This window comes from Lepidochelys olivacea (genome assembly GCF_965140295.1).
Source record: "Lepidochelys olivacea isolate rLepOli2 genome assembly, chromosome: 2".
NCBI classification, from domain to species: domain Eukaryota; kingdom Metazoa; phylum Chordata; order Testudines; family Cheloniidae; genus Lepidochelys; species Lepidochelys olivacea.
In genome coordinates, this window is record NC_140412.1 from 25,199,855 (window position 1) to 25,215,776 (window position 15,922).

The 15,922-nt window shown below is 37.9% G+C and overlaps 1 protein-coding gene across 1 annotated transcript in view; it reads left to right on the top strand.

Moving 5' to 3' along the window:
• The window catches only part of TAF2 (TATA-box binding protein associated factor 2), a 107,284-nt gene that overhangs the window by 42,231 nt on the left and 49,131 nt on the right, over positions 1–15,922 (top strand). The window contains exons 11-17 of the mRNA XM_084620496.1: positions 930–1,065; positions 3,317–3,471; positions 5,438–5,552; positions 5,695–5,804; positions 9,548–9,613; positions 11,533–11,785; positions 15,231–15,371. Coding sequence (XP_084476622.1) covers positions 930–1,065; positions 3,317–3,471; positions 5,438–5,552; positions 5,695–5,804; positions 9,548–9,613; positions 11,533–11,785; positions 15,231–15,371 — 976 coding nt within the window. The remainder of the gene's footprint in view (positions 1–929; positions 1,066–3,316; positions 3,472–5,437; positions 5,553–5,694; positions 5,805–9,547; positions 9,614–11,532; positions 11,786–15,230; positions 15,372–15,922) is intronic.

The window sequence follows — 15,922 nt, forward strand, 5'->3', positions numbered from 1 at the left end:
CACAAAAAGTTTTATAATCAATGTTTTTTTCATTTTATTAAAGTATGATAAAATTATATTCTCTTGAAACATATTGAAAGTTCTTCCATGAAAGCATTTTTTAAATTGTGTTTGAACAAACATCAACTTTTCAACCTAAAAATAAATGCAGAATAGTGGACTTAGAAATGGAAGGAGACTTCTTATACTAATTTCTGTTGGCCAATTAAATTACATTGTTAATACAATATGTAGCTTGTTCACGTTCATTTTAGCTATTTTTGACGGTAAAATCTACCTGAAACAGTGTATAGGATAAGGGATGGTTTGCTGCAATTCAAGACCAGTGAAATATTCTTTAGATGTTATGCTTTAAACAAAAATTCTTTTTCTAGCTATTTTACCATCTATTAACAACAGCCTTGCTGCAGAGATTGGCTTTCAAATGAAACTGAAGTAAAATAAGTGAAATCCATAGAAGGTCAACTAAGTTGTTCTCCTTTGTAGAACAATCAGTTGTATGCTTTCCAAATAAATGTTTGTTTAAATATATAGTAATTGCAATCAGATTACTTTCAAATGAAGGGGGAACCCCCCCACAAAGATATGAGCAATTCTCAGTAGTCTGATGACATATACCCTTTCCACACTGGTTTTTATTGTTTAAATTCTTACTAGACAACTTCATGTTTGTAATATTACTGTTCAAACTGTAGTTTATTCTCATTTATTCTCTGTACTCCTCTATGTAATATACATACACCTATCTTTACATTATAAAAATTGTAGACTTTTTCATGAATAAGCCCATGATGCATTGTCATCTTAAATAAGTAGAAACAATATGAATGTATACTGCAATCATCTTGTTTATCAGTAACTTTTGTGAGCTTTTTGCCGTAATATTCAGAACAGAAAATACATTAAATTATTTTGATTTAATTTTTCAGCCCTGCATCACATCTGCATTTTTCGATAAAACACCCTCACACACTGTCCTGGGAATATTACACTATGTTCCAGTGTAAAGCCCATCTTGTTATGAGATTGATAGAAAACAGGATCAGTATGGAGTTCATGCTACAAGTAGGTGTTTAAATTCTTATATGAGGTATATTCAACTTTTTATCTTTAAGTACAATTATGTTCTGAAAGTGACTTTTTAAAAATCATGTTGGGGTTTCGTGTTTGCTTGTGTATCAATAACTTCGAGATAAAATGTGCTCATAGTACAGGTAAACTGGATTATAATGTGCAGGTTGGTTATTGCCTTCTCAGATACAGCTAGTAATAAAGGTTCTGAACCCCAAATTATCTCCTCAGTGACATCTTCACAATTTCATTGCCTCCAGTAGAGTTACTGCTTGAAACATAGTAAGCAAAAAAATTTTACACAAAAAAGAGAACCAGCAGGGTTCTGGCCTATGTTGGATTCCTATCATTATCATAACTAAATAATAATAATTAGAATGCAGCTTCTTTGAAAAGTTAAATATTTGTGAGATTTCCAATTCTCTTTCGATTTTATGATTTTGTAAGAAAAAATGTGACACTGTTAATAAAGGGAGAACCAGAACTCTGAAAGCAGTATTCCTCTCTTGTCACTAGAGATGTAATTCTCTTAATTGGTATAATGATAAAATATAGGACAAAACATGCAACTCTAATGGCTCTTGTTTAAACTGGAATCACAGCAACCTATACTATGTTCCTTCATACAGTATCCAGTTGGTAACTTGTCCTTTGTAGTCAGTGTAAAAGAAAAGTCAACCCTGATATGCACTTTAAATACAGCAGTTTACTGTCCCGAGAAATAAATTCAGTAGCTTGTTTTACGATAGCCTTAGATGTTAATCTTCTTTTATAGCAAGGTATAATCGAGTTTTTAGTAGACTTTGAGTCATAACACAGTAATGTAGTACATGAGTAGGGCCCTACCAAATTCACAGCCATGAAAAATGCGGCATAGACTATGAAATCTGGTCTTTTTTGTGCTTTTACTCTATGCTATACAGATTTCATGGGGGGAGACTAATGTTTCTCAAATTGGGGGTCCTGACCCAAAAGGGAGTTGCAGGGGGGTTGCAAGTTTATTTTAAAGGGGTCACAGTATTGCTACCCTTACTTCTGCGCAGCCTTCAGAGCTGGGCGGCCAGAGAGCGGTGGCTGTTGGCCTGGCACCCAACTCTGAAGGCAGTGCCCCGCCAGCAGCAGTGCAGAAGCAAGGGTGGTAATACCATACCATACCATGCCACCCTCACTTCTGTGCTGTTGCCTTCAGAGCTGGGTGGCCGGAGAGTGGAGGCTGCTGACTGAAGGCCCAGCTCTGCAGGCAGTAGCACAGAAGTAAGGGTGGTAATATCATACCACACCATCTTTACTTTTGCGCTGCTGCTGGCGGTGGATCTGTCTTCAGAGCTGGGCTCCCGGGTAGCAGCTGCCACTCTCCAGCTGCCCAGTTCTGAAGACAGCGCCGCCACCAGCAGCAGCACAAAAGTAAGGGTAGCAGTACCGTAACACCCCCTACAGTATCTTTGTAACCCCCCTACAATGACAACATCATGAAATTTCAGATTAAATAGCTGAAATCATGAAATTTATGATTTTTAATATTCCTATGACCATGAAATTGACCAAAATGGACTGTGAATTTGGTAGGGCCCTATACATGAGATATAATCATAAAGAATTTTTTTTATAAAAATGCACATATAACTAGGTAAGTTAGTTATTGGAGAATGCATCTTAGATGTAAAAGGGAGGTAAAGAAATCATATGTATTATCATATTTGTGTAAAAGAAATTATTGCTGTTGATGATAGTTAACCTCAACTGTAAGCTCTCAAAGCATTTATAGTCTTGTGCTTTAGAAATGCTTATAGCTAGATAATAGATACTGAAATACATTTCTGCATTCAACTCCATGTAAATTTATTAGAAAACTGCCTGTTAAAATATGCCTGATGATGAGTGATGAGCAAAGATAGGAAAGGGAGAAATAGTGTGTAACTTCCTTTTGTCCCAGGGCTAAACATTTTATTTGTCAATAAAGATAATGCTGGCACTGCAGCTGCCTTTGAATTAGGCCTAACCTCTTCCCAGCAGCATTGTTTTTACCCCATTGTCTCTGCACTCTATCTGCAAATCCCAACTTCAGGTAGCGACAAGCTAATGAGTTTCTGAAATCCCTTTGTTTTGAAAGGGATTGATTTTTTTTTTAAGGTAAACGTTACAGAAGGAGCTGATTGGCGTTAATGTTGCCTGAAGACAATCAAGGTAAAAAATTCATATAATTCAGTATTCAAAATATGTAAAATGAATTTTTCTTTCATTTTAGGTTTTCAACAAACTGTTGAGTCTGGCCAGCACTGCCTCGTCTCAAAAGTTCCAGTCTCACATGTGGAGTCAGATGCTGGTTTCCACATCTGGATTTTTGAAATCCATCTCTAATGTCTCTGGCAAAGACATCCAGCCTTTAATAAAGCAGTGGGTGTATCCTTTTCATTCTAGTTCTGGATTGTTAAAGTGGAGAAGAAATGTAGCTTTTTGTTGGCACTATTAAAGGAATGTGCAGGAAGATATGAAATGCCTAAATTTTTAAGAGTTAGAAACAAAGGGATTAATATTAAAAATAGGCACAAATGACTTATTCATATTCCTTTCATAGTGACTTACAGTATGCTGGCTTTTTCTGGGTGCTCTTTGCTTTTCAAGACTGGAAGGAGTTGCAGTATTTGTCAGTTTTACCAGTAGTGAAATTACTATAAAGTTCAAGCGCTCTCATGTAATTAAAGGTCAAACTATACTATAGGGATCCAGGGGCATTGCCATTAGAAATATGCTAAAGTCTAACGTGGAAAATGCTATAGTCTGGTGCATTTTCAGATGTGATTTCCAGTAAATCACTGTGGCATAAATAACCTGGGGTAGCAGATTGATAATAACAGTACATTTTTTAGATCAAAGTGAGCCCTAATACCAGCAGAAATTTAAAAATAATTTTTTATCTATTTTCATTGGTATTTTAAATGAATATTTTATGGCTGCAGCAAAATCAGAGAGACAAAGTAGTTGAGGTAATATCTTTATTAGACCAACTTCTGTTGGTGGAAGGGACAAAGTTTTAAGCTTCACAGAGCTCTTCTTCAGGTTTGGGGATGGTAACCAGAGTGTCTAATCTAAATACAAGTTGGGACAGATTGTTAAGTGTAAGGGGATCACACATGCCATATGGTTGTGAATAAAATAAAGCAATAGTTGTCACACAAACTAAAACTATTCACAGAAATGGTTAAACCAGTAGCTGCCTGAAATACAAAACTGGTGGAGATCACTGTTCATATTCAATTTTACTGATGGTGACAAACCCAAGAACACTACCATAATGACCCAGATTGAAAAGCTTCTAGAAAATAGATGTTTTATGTGAAATCTGGGTAGAAAACAATAAACTATAATCTCTGGTCACATTTCTCTGAGTTTCACTTGGCCAAAACACACAAAAAATCAATCCTACTTACTGGTGGTGCTCAAATTGAGAGTCTGGCCTTCCTGAAGAGAGACCCAGTACTGCTAGAGCAGTGGTCCCCAAACTTTTGGGGGTCACGCCCCCCCTTTCCCCCTCTCCGTGCCCCCCCCTTTCCCCCGGGCTCGGGGGGTGGGGGGGAGTACGCGGCCGGGGCCAAAGCTTGGGGCAGGGGCGAGAGCAGAGCTGCAGCTGGGCTGCGATGGGGGCTGGCAGCTAGGCCTGTGGCCAGGTGCGGTTCCACTCCCAGCCTTGCCCCCAAGCTCGGCCCCAGGCCAGGAACAGAGCCGTGGCTAAGGCAAGGGGCTGGTGCTGGCCCAGAAGCGGAGCCGCGCCAAGGCTGGGGACGGGGCCAGGCGAGAGGATGGGAGCTGGGGACACAGGGGCAGGGGCAAGACCAGAGCGGAGCTTGGGGTGGGAAGGGGCTGGGTGGCATTTCCTCCCCAGCCCCTGTGGGGGCTGGCCCGGGCCACTCTGTGCCCCCCGTGCATTCCTCCATGCCCCGCCAAGGGGGTGTGCCCCACAGTTTGGGGATCTCTGTGCTAGAGGAAGTGCGCAAGGACACCTGTGGAAAATGGTATGAAATAATACGGCTTTTCATTATGACACTTCACAGTAGTAGGTATTCTGTCTACAGTTCTTTTTGTTGCTTTCTGTAATCTTGTTTTCTCTACCAGCATATAAAAATCTTCAATAAGACTATTTTAAAAAATATTCCTGAGGTCCTCCCTTTGCACATGGCTTTTATCTCCCAGTGATGGGACTGAAGGGAGCCCAAAATATTTTCCCCTCTCCACTTTTCTTTGAACCTTTTTATGCTGTGACAGTCAAATACAAATCTAGTGCAAAATGTGAGAATGTAAATCTTATAAAAGTTATTTTTATTTATAAACACTATCTGTTTTCCCTCAAGATTCCTATACAATTTATTAGGGATCAGAGTGGTGTGGTCAAATTTTATGGCAGTTTTGCGTTTAATAGAAAACGAAATGTATTGGAATTGGAAATAAAGCAAGACTACACTTCTCCTGGGACCCAGAAATATGTGGTAAGGTCCATTTTCCATAGTTTACAACACTGCTGATATGCATTTATCTCTGTACACACATTTATAAACTTTAGGTTTATATTTATATTAGACAAATTCATTTTTATTACTCTAATAATTAAATTATCTTAATTTTCTTCAGGGTCCTCTTAAAGTGACAGTCCAAGAACTTGATGGATCTTTCAACCATACGTTGCAGATAGAAGAAAACAGTCTTAAACATGATATACCTTGCCATTCCAAAAGCAGAAGGTAAGAATTAGAGCTACAGAATGCAGATGTTTATAGAAGGTATGTATAATGATGTCCAGTACAATTAATGGGAAATGTGAAATCTAAATCTTTTAATACTTCTTTTTGTAAATGTTGATAATCTTACTGTATAATTTACCAATTTTGTGATAATAGAATCATAGGCCAGAAGGGACCACCAAATCATATAGTCTGACCATCTGTATATTACAGGTCACCTATAGCAACCAGCACCAATTAACTCAACAACCAAAATTAGTTAGACCAAAATATTACAGCCCACAGGAGACTATGCTGTTGTGTGCCACAGGCAGAGAGCAGGAAGGACCGAGGTGCAGTAAAGCCTGAGGCCTCCATAGTGGCAGGGAAATGATTAAGTGAGATATACCAAGATAATCCTGGCAAGTGACCTGTACCCACACACGGAAAGTGAAAAATCCCAAAGGTCATTGCCAGTCTATCCTGAGGGAAAGTTCCTTCCCAACCCCACATATGGTGATCAGTTAAACCCTGAGCATGTGAGCAAGAACCAGCTAGTTAGGCACCTGAGAGAGAGACTGCTCAGTGCCAGTTTAGAGCCGTGGCATGCTCCATCCAATGTCCCATCTCCAGGCATGGCCATCACTGGTGCTTCAAAGGAAGAAAATTTAAAAAGAGCAAACCAGAGTATATTCTGGTGGGGGGACATCCCTTTCTGACTGCTGTAGGTGGCCAGCTGAAACCATGAAGCATGACGTTTAGGAACATAAGATGAAAACCAGAAGTGAGCCCTATGGCTGCCAAGCCCTGCCCCCTACCATCACAAGCAACCCCATCATATAATCACATTCATAAATTTGTCCAGCTCCCTCTTAAAAATAATTAAGTTGTTTGCCACTACAACTCCTATTAGGAGGCTGTTCCAGAACCTCACCTCTGATGGTTAGAAACCTAATTTCAAGTCTGAATTTGTTCATGGCCAACTTATACCCATTTGTTCTTGTGCCAACGTTATTCTTTATCTTAAATAGCTCTGTGGTAAATACCCTCCCTGGTATTTACTCTCCCTTTATAGAGAGCAATCATATCTTTTCTCAGCCGCCTTTTTGTTAGACTAAACAAGCCAAGCTCTTCCAATCTCCTCTCATAAGATAGGCATTTCATTCCCCTGATCAGCTTAGTGGCTCTTCTCTGCACCTGTTCCAGTTTAAATTAATTACTCTTGAACATGTGTGACCAGAGTTGTACACAGTATGCCAAGAGGTCTCAGTGCTGTATACAATGGCATTAATACTTCTCTGTCTCTATAGGAAATGCCTTGTCTGATGTAGCTTAGAATCATATTTTCCTTTTTCACAGCCATGTCACTTTGGTGGCTCATAGTATCCTGTGATAAACCCACATACCCAGATCTCTTTTCTCCTCTGTCGCTTCCAACTTATGAGCCCCCAGCTTGTAGCAGAAATTCTTATTATTAGACCCTTAGTGCATGACCGTGAACTTTGTGCTATTGAATTTCATTTCATTTCTGTCACTCCAGTATTCAAGGTCATCCGTCTCTTCCTGTGTAATATTCAGCTCCTCTTTTTTATTGAGATTGCCTCCCAACTTTGTATCATCAGCAAAATTTCATTAGCACACTCCTACTTTTTGTGCCAAGCTCATTAATAAAAATATTGAATAAGATTGCTCCCAAGACCTATGTTTGAGTAACTTCACTAGTAACCTCCCTTGAATACAGTAATTCACCTTTCAGCACAATCATTTGCCTTTTTCCCTTTAGTCAGTACCTTATTCACTTGACAGTTCTAGTACCTGATCCTCATCTTCTCTAATTTTACTAATAATTTCCCATGTGGTACTGTATCAAATGCTTTACTGGAATCCAAGTACATTAGATTTATCTAAAAAATCTAAATCTAAATTTATCTAAAAAATCAGTTATTTTCTGAAAGTAGGTTAGTCTGGCATGGTAAACCCATGTTGCATTGCATCCCTTTACCTCCTTGAATTTAATTTTTTGTTCCTTCACAATTTGTTCTAATTGTTAAGGAAAGAATAATTGCATAGTACTGAGGTCAAACTAACAGGTCTGTAATTGCCTGGATCACCTTTTCCCCCTTTTTTAAATATAGGTACAACATTATCTTTCTCCAGGCATTGGTAGATGACTATTCTCCCAAATAGATAGATGTATTAAAATCCTTGCTACTGGACTAGCAATCTCATGTGCCAGTATTAAGTATTCTGGTATGGAAATTACTCAGTGCCCCCAACTTGAGTGCATTAAGTTCTTTGAATTCTTCTTCCACGTCAGCTATGGTAATTTTCATTTCTAGAAGCTCATTTCTATCAGCCATACTGACTTCATGCACATGTTCCATATTATCTTATTGAAAATGAAGGCAATAATAATATAATATAATTAGCAGACATATCTACAATGTGTCAAAGAGAGAAAATTCAGAGGAAAAAGCAGAACCCGTCATTAGCACTACATTCACAGGTAATCAGATACTAAGACTTGAAAACAAATTTCCAGTTGTTCATAAAGTTCCTAGGCCTTGTAAAAATCTAAACAGAAACTTGTTTGTGTAATATGGAAGAGTTTTTAGTAAATTTTAATTTCTTTATGAATTGCTCAAAGAGAAATGGCTCTGAATGGGAAATCTCCCCAAGAAAGAAGACCAGAAACAACAAGAAATAACTCAAGTCAGACAACTGGATTAAAAAATATCATATTTTCCCCTTCCCTAAAATTATCAAGACTGTATTGATTAAACTGATGAATAAAACAAACCAAATACCTCCCTATTCAGATTGTCTCAGTCTCCTAAAAAGATTTTTTTAAAATCACTTCAGCCTCAACTTTGCAAAGATGTATGTGTGTACTTAATTTTAAGCATGTAAGTACTGTAGTCTTATTTAAAACAGTGGGTCTCCTCATGTGCTTCAAGTTATGTGAGTAAGGGTTTGCAGGATCTTAAATGAGTCAGAGTGGGAGAGAAGGGGAATTAAGTAACTAAAAAAAGACCCTTCCCAAAAATCATTTATTTTGGAGTTTTACAAAAACTACGAACATGCATATGTACGCCATGATGTTACCCCACCTTCAGCAAAACATAAATAATCAAAATACACAATGAGAAATTTTAATAAACAAAGCTAAATACCTCTTCATGGAAGTGGCATCACTGATGGGGTGTTGTCAGGACCACCGGCAGTGAGGACTTTAGAAAGACTGAAATATAAACCCATGACACAGTGCTTCTCAAACTATGAGTCGGGACCTCAAACTGTGAGTTGCAACCCCATTTTAATAGGGTTGCCAGGGCCAGCATTAGACTTGCTAGGATCCAGTGTTGAAGCCCGAGCTCCACCCCACACCCAGGGCAGTGGGGCTGGGGCTCCGGTCTCATCTTTCCCCACCCAACGTGGTGATGCTCGGGCTGTGCCCCTGTCTCCCCCTCCACCCAGGGCTGCAGGGCTCGGACTCTGCTCCTTCCCATCCCCTGGGTTCATGTATTAGTTGTGTTGTCAGAAGGTAGTTGTGGTGCAATGAAGTTTGAGAACCTCTGCTATAACATAATGATGTTTTTAATAGGTACACGTACTTTATCTCAGTTTTCACAGTGATCACATATTACACTTAATCCTGATTTAAACATGTTATATGTTGTTATATATAGAGAGAGAAAGAGTCAGTATAGTTATTCTTCATTTTTAAGGTATAGCTTAAATTGTATCACTTTTTTAAAACACAGAAATAAGAAAAAAAAGATTCCGTTAATGAATGGAGAAGAGGTGGACATGGATCTTTCTGCAATGGAGTAAGTTGGTTTGTTGAAGACAAAGGGACATTGTCTCCTCCATGCTTACATATAATTCCCTTATTAGTATTAATATATGCCCTAGGCATTTTTTAAGGTTTTGGGTGATAATATTTATCTTTCAGTTCATAATTGCTGTTTATTCCTGTAATCCGTATAATTTTTATATTTGTCATTGTTTTTCAATATCTGAGGTTTTATTTTCCTAGTTGGGGATAGTTTAGGAAATTCTTATTATTCTACTATAAATGGGTAGAGTAATATGAGCCATTTTTGTAGAAAGCTCAAACTGGGCATGATAATCTATTGGAATAAATGAAGATGTTCATTCCTGTGCATTTCTAATCATATCTCTAAACTTAGTTTAAAAATAAAATTTAAACAAGTATTTAATAAAGAAGTGTTAATTGCAATTTTAGTTTTGCAGTAGAATTTGTTGCCCTTGCATTAAACTTAGGGAAATATTTGATGGAGCTCAGTGAAGGCCATATGAGTACCTGGATGGATGGATCTATCTTAGATGAGTTCCTGAAATCTGGGATTCATTTATACTTAATCCATCTTGACTGCAAATTAATTATATACAAATGTTTTGTACTGAGACCTATATGCTAAAAGTATATTTATAAACTCTTGTATTAATTCACTTGGAACTATCTTGCTTCAGGGAAGCAGGGTCAGTTCTTGCTGTGAACAAATGCCCACTGTTTTCTCTGTGAGTTTGAACTGGTTTTGTTCTCTGAACTACTGAAGGTGTTGGCAACTTTCATGTACTCCTGTGCTGATGAAGGCCAGTGGTCCATTATTGGTAAACATTGTCATCACCTCCATGAAGGAAAGCAGATTGCCTGTTACTCTTCAAGAGAATTAGGAGTAAAAGAATCTGATAAATTAAGCCTCGTTTTTGAACATGTGATCTAGTAATGTAAATTTATAGAGGACGTTTTCATTGGTGAATTTTTTAATGAATAATTTCTACATATTAAATACACAAAAATAATTTGACAAATAGTGCAGGTATCATGTACAAAAGAAGAGATGATCAAAATTAACTGTAAATGGTTCTGATCATTTATGGTCATGTGGCTAGGGCACTGCACAGGGACTTGGGAGCCCTGAGTTCTGTTCCTGGATCTGCCAGGGTGTGTGCTTGGGCAAGCTACTTCACCTCTCGGTGCCACTGCTTTCCCTCTCCCCAGAAGTTATACAAGCTAATAAATATAAAGATGCATACATTAAGAGCATGAGATATGCGTATGTTCATTATCGATAACCTCATCCTCCTCCTGTGCTCTCTCCCTATCCTTTGTTTATTGCTGAGTGTCATCATCTTGCTGTGTTATTGACTTTTACATGATAAGCTTCTTGGAACAGAGGCCTTTACTGGCCTGTAAAGCATTATATATGGCTACAGTGCTATATAATGTATTGGAGGAAAACACCCTTTTGGAGGGCACCACTAAATAATTTAATTTGTGGAAATGAAATATGGTAAATGGAACCTTTTGATTCTGGGTCACTACTTTAAATCCTGTGTAGTAGTACTTATGACTTGGATCTTTTAATAGCTTTAGGTGTCTGTGAAATGAGCTGGTGATCCCTGTCAGTTTCCACCATGATAGTTCACCACTTGTTAAAAACCATCAGTGCCATTCTCTCTTATTGGCCATCTTGTGGGTGGTCTTAGCGTTGTTCAGCCATGCCAGATACAGTCTCTGAGGAAAGAGAATTAAACACATCAAGACTATTACTTATTTTGCTGTTACCTGTCATATGGCTAGCAGTTTAGTATGTTTAATAGTGGTTTAGCATTTTTATTTATTTTTTGTTAATTTACAATTAGCTGAGACATCATTTTTATTTACTATTGTAGGCTTACAATGTTTTAAGCTATGAATGTTTTGTGTGTCTTTTTTTAGTGCTGATTCTCCTTTACTCTGGATTAGAATAGATCCAGATATGTCTGTATTGAGGAAGGTAGAATTTGAACAAGCTGACTTCATGTGGCAATATCAGCTTCGGTATGAGAGAGATGTAGTTGCACAAGAAGAATCCATTTTGGCATTGGAAAAGTTCCCCACTCCAGCATCACGACTTGCCCTGACTGATATACTAGAACAAGAGCAATGTTTCTACCGAGTGAGAATGCTGGCCTGCTTCTGTCTTGCAAAGGTGAGATCACATAGCATAGAAATAATGAGAGAAATCTGCTAGACATTGTAAACATTTGAAAATGAGTCAAAAATCATCATAGTTCTTAAATTGGCTTGATATCTGGCCTGTTTAAAGTGGTTTGCCAAGTATTTTTAACATGACTGATTTGAAAGGAAAGCTTTATTATTTTAATCTGTAAACGGAGACTGCAGAAAGCTTTCATAATAATTGTCAAAATTGAGATGTCAGACATTTAAACCACAAGGGATTTTTCCAGATTTCATTAAGTTGCAGAAATAAAAGAACTTTTGTTTAAAAATTTATCAGAGAGCCAAAATTTATTTTATTTTGGTGGGAAAGTCCTTGGCCCTTCTTCTGAGAAATCTGGTGAAGTGGTGAATTTCACCTTTATAGCATGAGAGAGACTACTATGTGCATTCAGATTGTTGCAGTATATATCTTTAGGTTGAGTGATGAAAAAATAAATGTAATGTTAGTCTACATTTGAAAATTAAGAATCAAATTGTTGACTTAAAAAAGGCCGGGGAGACAGTTTGGTTACAAAACTAGTAAGTACTAAAGGAGTTCAAATAAAAAGCAAATTGGATATCACTGGAAACCTACAGGTAGAAATGTAAAAAGAGTGAAAATTAAAAAAAAATCTTAAGCATAATCAAGGAGTAGCTGAATGTTTTCTGGTGTGTAATAGATTAATTTCTCTGAACTTCCTTTCTATCATTACGAGAATGTATACAATATATATCTGTTTGAAAATATGTTTAGAGTAACGTTATTTTCAAAATCAAAAGACTTGTGGCAATATATTTTAGCATCACAAAATACTAACACAAAAAATAGAAGTACACTTTCTCCATTATGTACTGTCATTGATACAGTCAGTTTCTGACTCGACAGTGACGTGCATATTTATTGGAGTGCTCTGAATGAATTCATTATGAAAAACTCAGTATGTCTCTTGCTTAAAAGTGAATATTAAAAATTAACATCTTTGATAGCATCTTCCCTCATTTCATTTTTCACTTTAAAAACAGCTTATTATACTGAACACTTTTATCGCTGTATTGTTTGCTCCTGGTAAACAGAGTAAATTCTGCTGAGTGTAGCTATATGAACAAGTTGATGTCCATGCAAGTGGTAGGTGTTTCACAGAAAAGACAGATCCCAGCCCCCAGAGAGATTATAATCTAAATGATTTGACAGACAAGTGAGGCTATAACATAAACCAGACCGGAGCATGGAAGAATATGGATTATGGATATTTGATTATACAGTTACTGCACACATCTTGATTTGTTTGTGTATATACACTCACACATATATACATATAAATATGCATATCGTCATAATTTTTAGGGGATGTGGCAGAAGAGGTTTTTTCATGAGTTATTTGAGTTAGGCCAGGGTGAAGGTTTGACATGTAGATTTTGAAAGGATATTCTAAGTATAAAAAGACAAAATGGAAGAAGGTACAGATGTGTGAGGCACTTTGAGTTTGGCATCCTTGATAGTGGAAAAGGCAAAAGGAGACCAGATCAGAGGTGTGTAGGGACTTAAAAACTAGGGAAAGAAATTTGAACGTCCTCTGCAGCATAATGAGAAGTCAGTCAAATGGAATATCGAGAGAGAAGACATGGTTGAAGCAATGGTTGAGAGAGATTTTGGCTTGAATATTTTTCATTGAGCGATTGGTGAGGGTGAAGATAATAATTGTTTATTAGTATTCAAAATAATTATGTTGCAGGAGTGCCCAGGGTATTCCATTGTGCTAGGTGCTATTCAAAGACAAAGGTAGCCCTGGTCCCTATTAGTCCAAAGAAGATTACTGTCTAGTAAAGGGCCAAATTTTATATTAAGGGAGAGGAGGTGATTACTGTAGTTAAGGAAGAAATATGCTTAGGGATTGACAGCAGGAACAGAAAGGTCAATTCTTGTTAAAAGTTGTAAGGAAAAATATATTGTTGGTTGAATATGATGTGAACAGTATAAGTTAGATGGGAACATTGAAGCTGTCCTAGAGCTTTTATATATTCCCTGAAAGTAGAAATAACTCAAGACAAGCTTCTTACCTTGTGGTTTGGAAAACTTGGTCATTCATTTAATTCATGCATGCATGGAAGATTTCCACCAAAGGCCACATGCAAACTATAGCATGTAAATAGAACAGAGAAACAGAAAAAGTGGCTAAGTCAGTGACTGAGAAGGTAAGAAATTAATGTGACTAAGTAAAAAAAATATAAAAAGATACTAAAGATACTGCTGTTGGCTCAATTTAGTATAGATGATCTTGGTCCTATAGATCGGGGTGGCCAAACTTACTGACCCTCCAAGCCACACACAACAATGTTCAGAAGTTCGAGGGCCGGAGGCAACTGCCGGAGCTTGGGACTTCAGCCCTGCTCCTGCTGAATTCATGAGCCCTGGCAGACATGTCCCATGGGGCTGAAGCCCCAAGAACCCCTCCCCGCTGGGCAGAAGCCAGAGGAGACAGAGAGGGTCATGTGTCCCTCCAGATTTTTGCTAGGGTTTGCTGACCCCGCTCAGTCACATGGTGCTGCCAAGCCCTCTCCCTGCATGGCAGCTGCTGGAGACAGCAGCAAATAGCTGGGAACTGCAGGGAGAGCAGATGCTTTTGCTGCTGCCTCTCCTTGTGAAGCTAAAGCAATGTCCCCTCCCTGAAGCTCCCAGCTGTTTGCCGCTGCCTCTCCATGCAGAGCTAACACCTGAGAGCTTCAGGGAGGGGCCACTGAGGGTAAGAGGGTGGGCATGCCGGTGGTGCTGGTGGGGAGACTCAAGCTATGGGGGGAGGGGTGAATCTTTAAATTGTGTCCCCCAACTCTCAGCAGGCACCAGTCATCTCTGGCAGAAGCCCCTATTCCCACCACCCTACCACAAGATTTGCCTGACTGCAGTCTGCTCATAGTCCATGACTACAGCTAGACAGGAGCCTGAATTGCCTTTTACTCTTGGGGTGGTCCTTTACTCTTGGGGTGGTTGACGCGTGGTTGAAATCTAGGTTGAGGTTATTGGCAGGGTAAATTTGGGAAGTTGTTATTGCAAATGTCTCGTCCATAATTGGCTTCTGTAGAGACAGAAAATTTGGCTTAATGAACAGAAAATATTTGTCTAAAATATAAAAGGAGGAAACAATTAAAAACAGAAATTGATCGTGCAATGGTAATTAGTTGCAGACTTCCTATAAGTAAAATGAGTTCCACACATTTTAGTTCCAGTGCATAGAAGGTATGTTGGAGATGATATTATATTGATAAAAATATGTTTCTGTTGAAAAGAGTATGCAAGCATATGGAAGAATGCTGTTCATTCTGTCCAATTATTGTATTTTTTTTTAATTATTGGAAACAAATATGTGTGTTTTTGTTCAGCCTATGATAAACTTGCAGAGGTGGTGGTAATGTGCCTTCCCTTCCCCCTAATTATATAGATTGCAAATTCCATGGTAAGTACATGGACAGGACCACCAGCCATGAAGTCACTCTTTACCCGAATGTTTTGTTGTAAAAGTTGTCCAAACATTGTGAAGACCAACAACTTCATGAACTTTCAAAGCTACTTTCTGCAAAAGGTAAAATATGTTTTCTCATTGTACTTTTTAAAGATATGTCAAAGGAAGAAGTTTTTTTCTACAAGTGACAAATTCCACAATATAAATAGTAAAAACACTGTCTGAGCCACAAGCCAAAATCACTGGTTCTCTCCACAATCTCAGTCTGACTGTATCTAACTTTGTTATGCTGTGTCTGTTTGTTCCATTCTTGTCAGCAGACAGTAATTTGAAAGTTATAACAGTTCTTCTTTCTGAATAGCTAATAGAGAGCAGGAATCTTTTAAATTTAAAATATATTTCACTATTCAGAACCAAGTATATGGGCATAATAGAGGAAAATGTTTTGTGAGTATGTGCAAACGTAATCTTACACAGAACTTATGTTTTTAGTTACCATTGTTAAACAATTTTTGTTCCTCTTACCTAAAGTTAAATATTCATATTATTTGTCAGCTGTTTTTTGAATTAATTGATGTCCAAGAATCTCTTATGACAAATATTATTCAGAAGTCATTATTATGGAATCTGAAGTTGTGCACTAGTTAGCCTGCAGAACGGAATAATCTTTT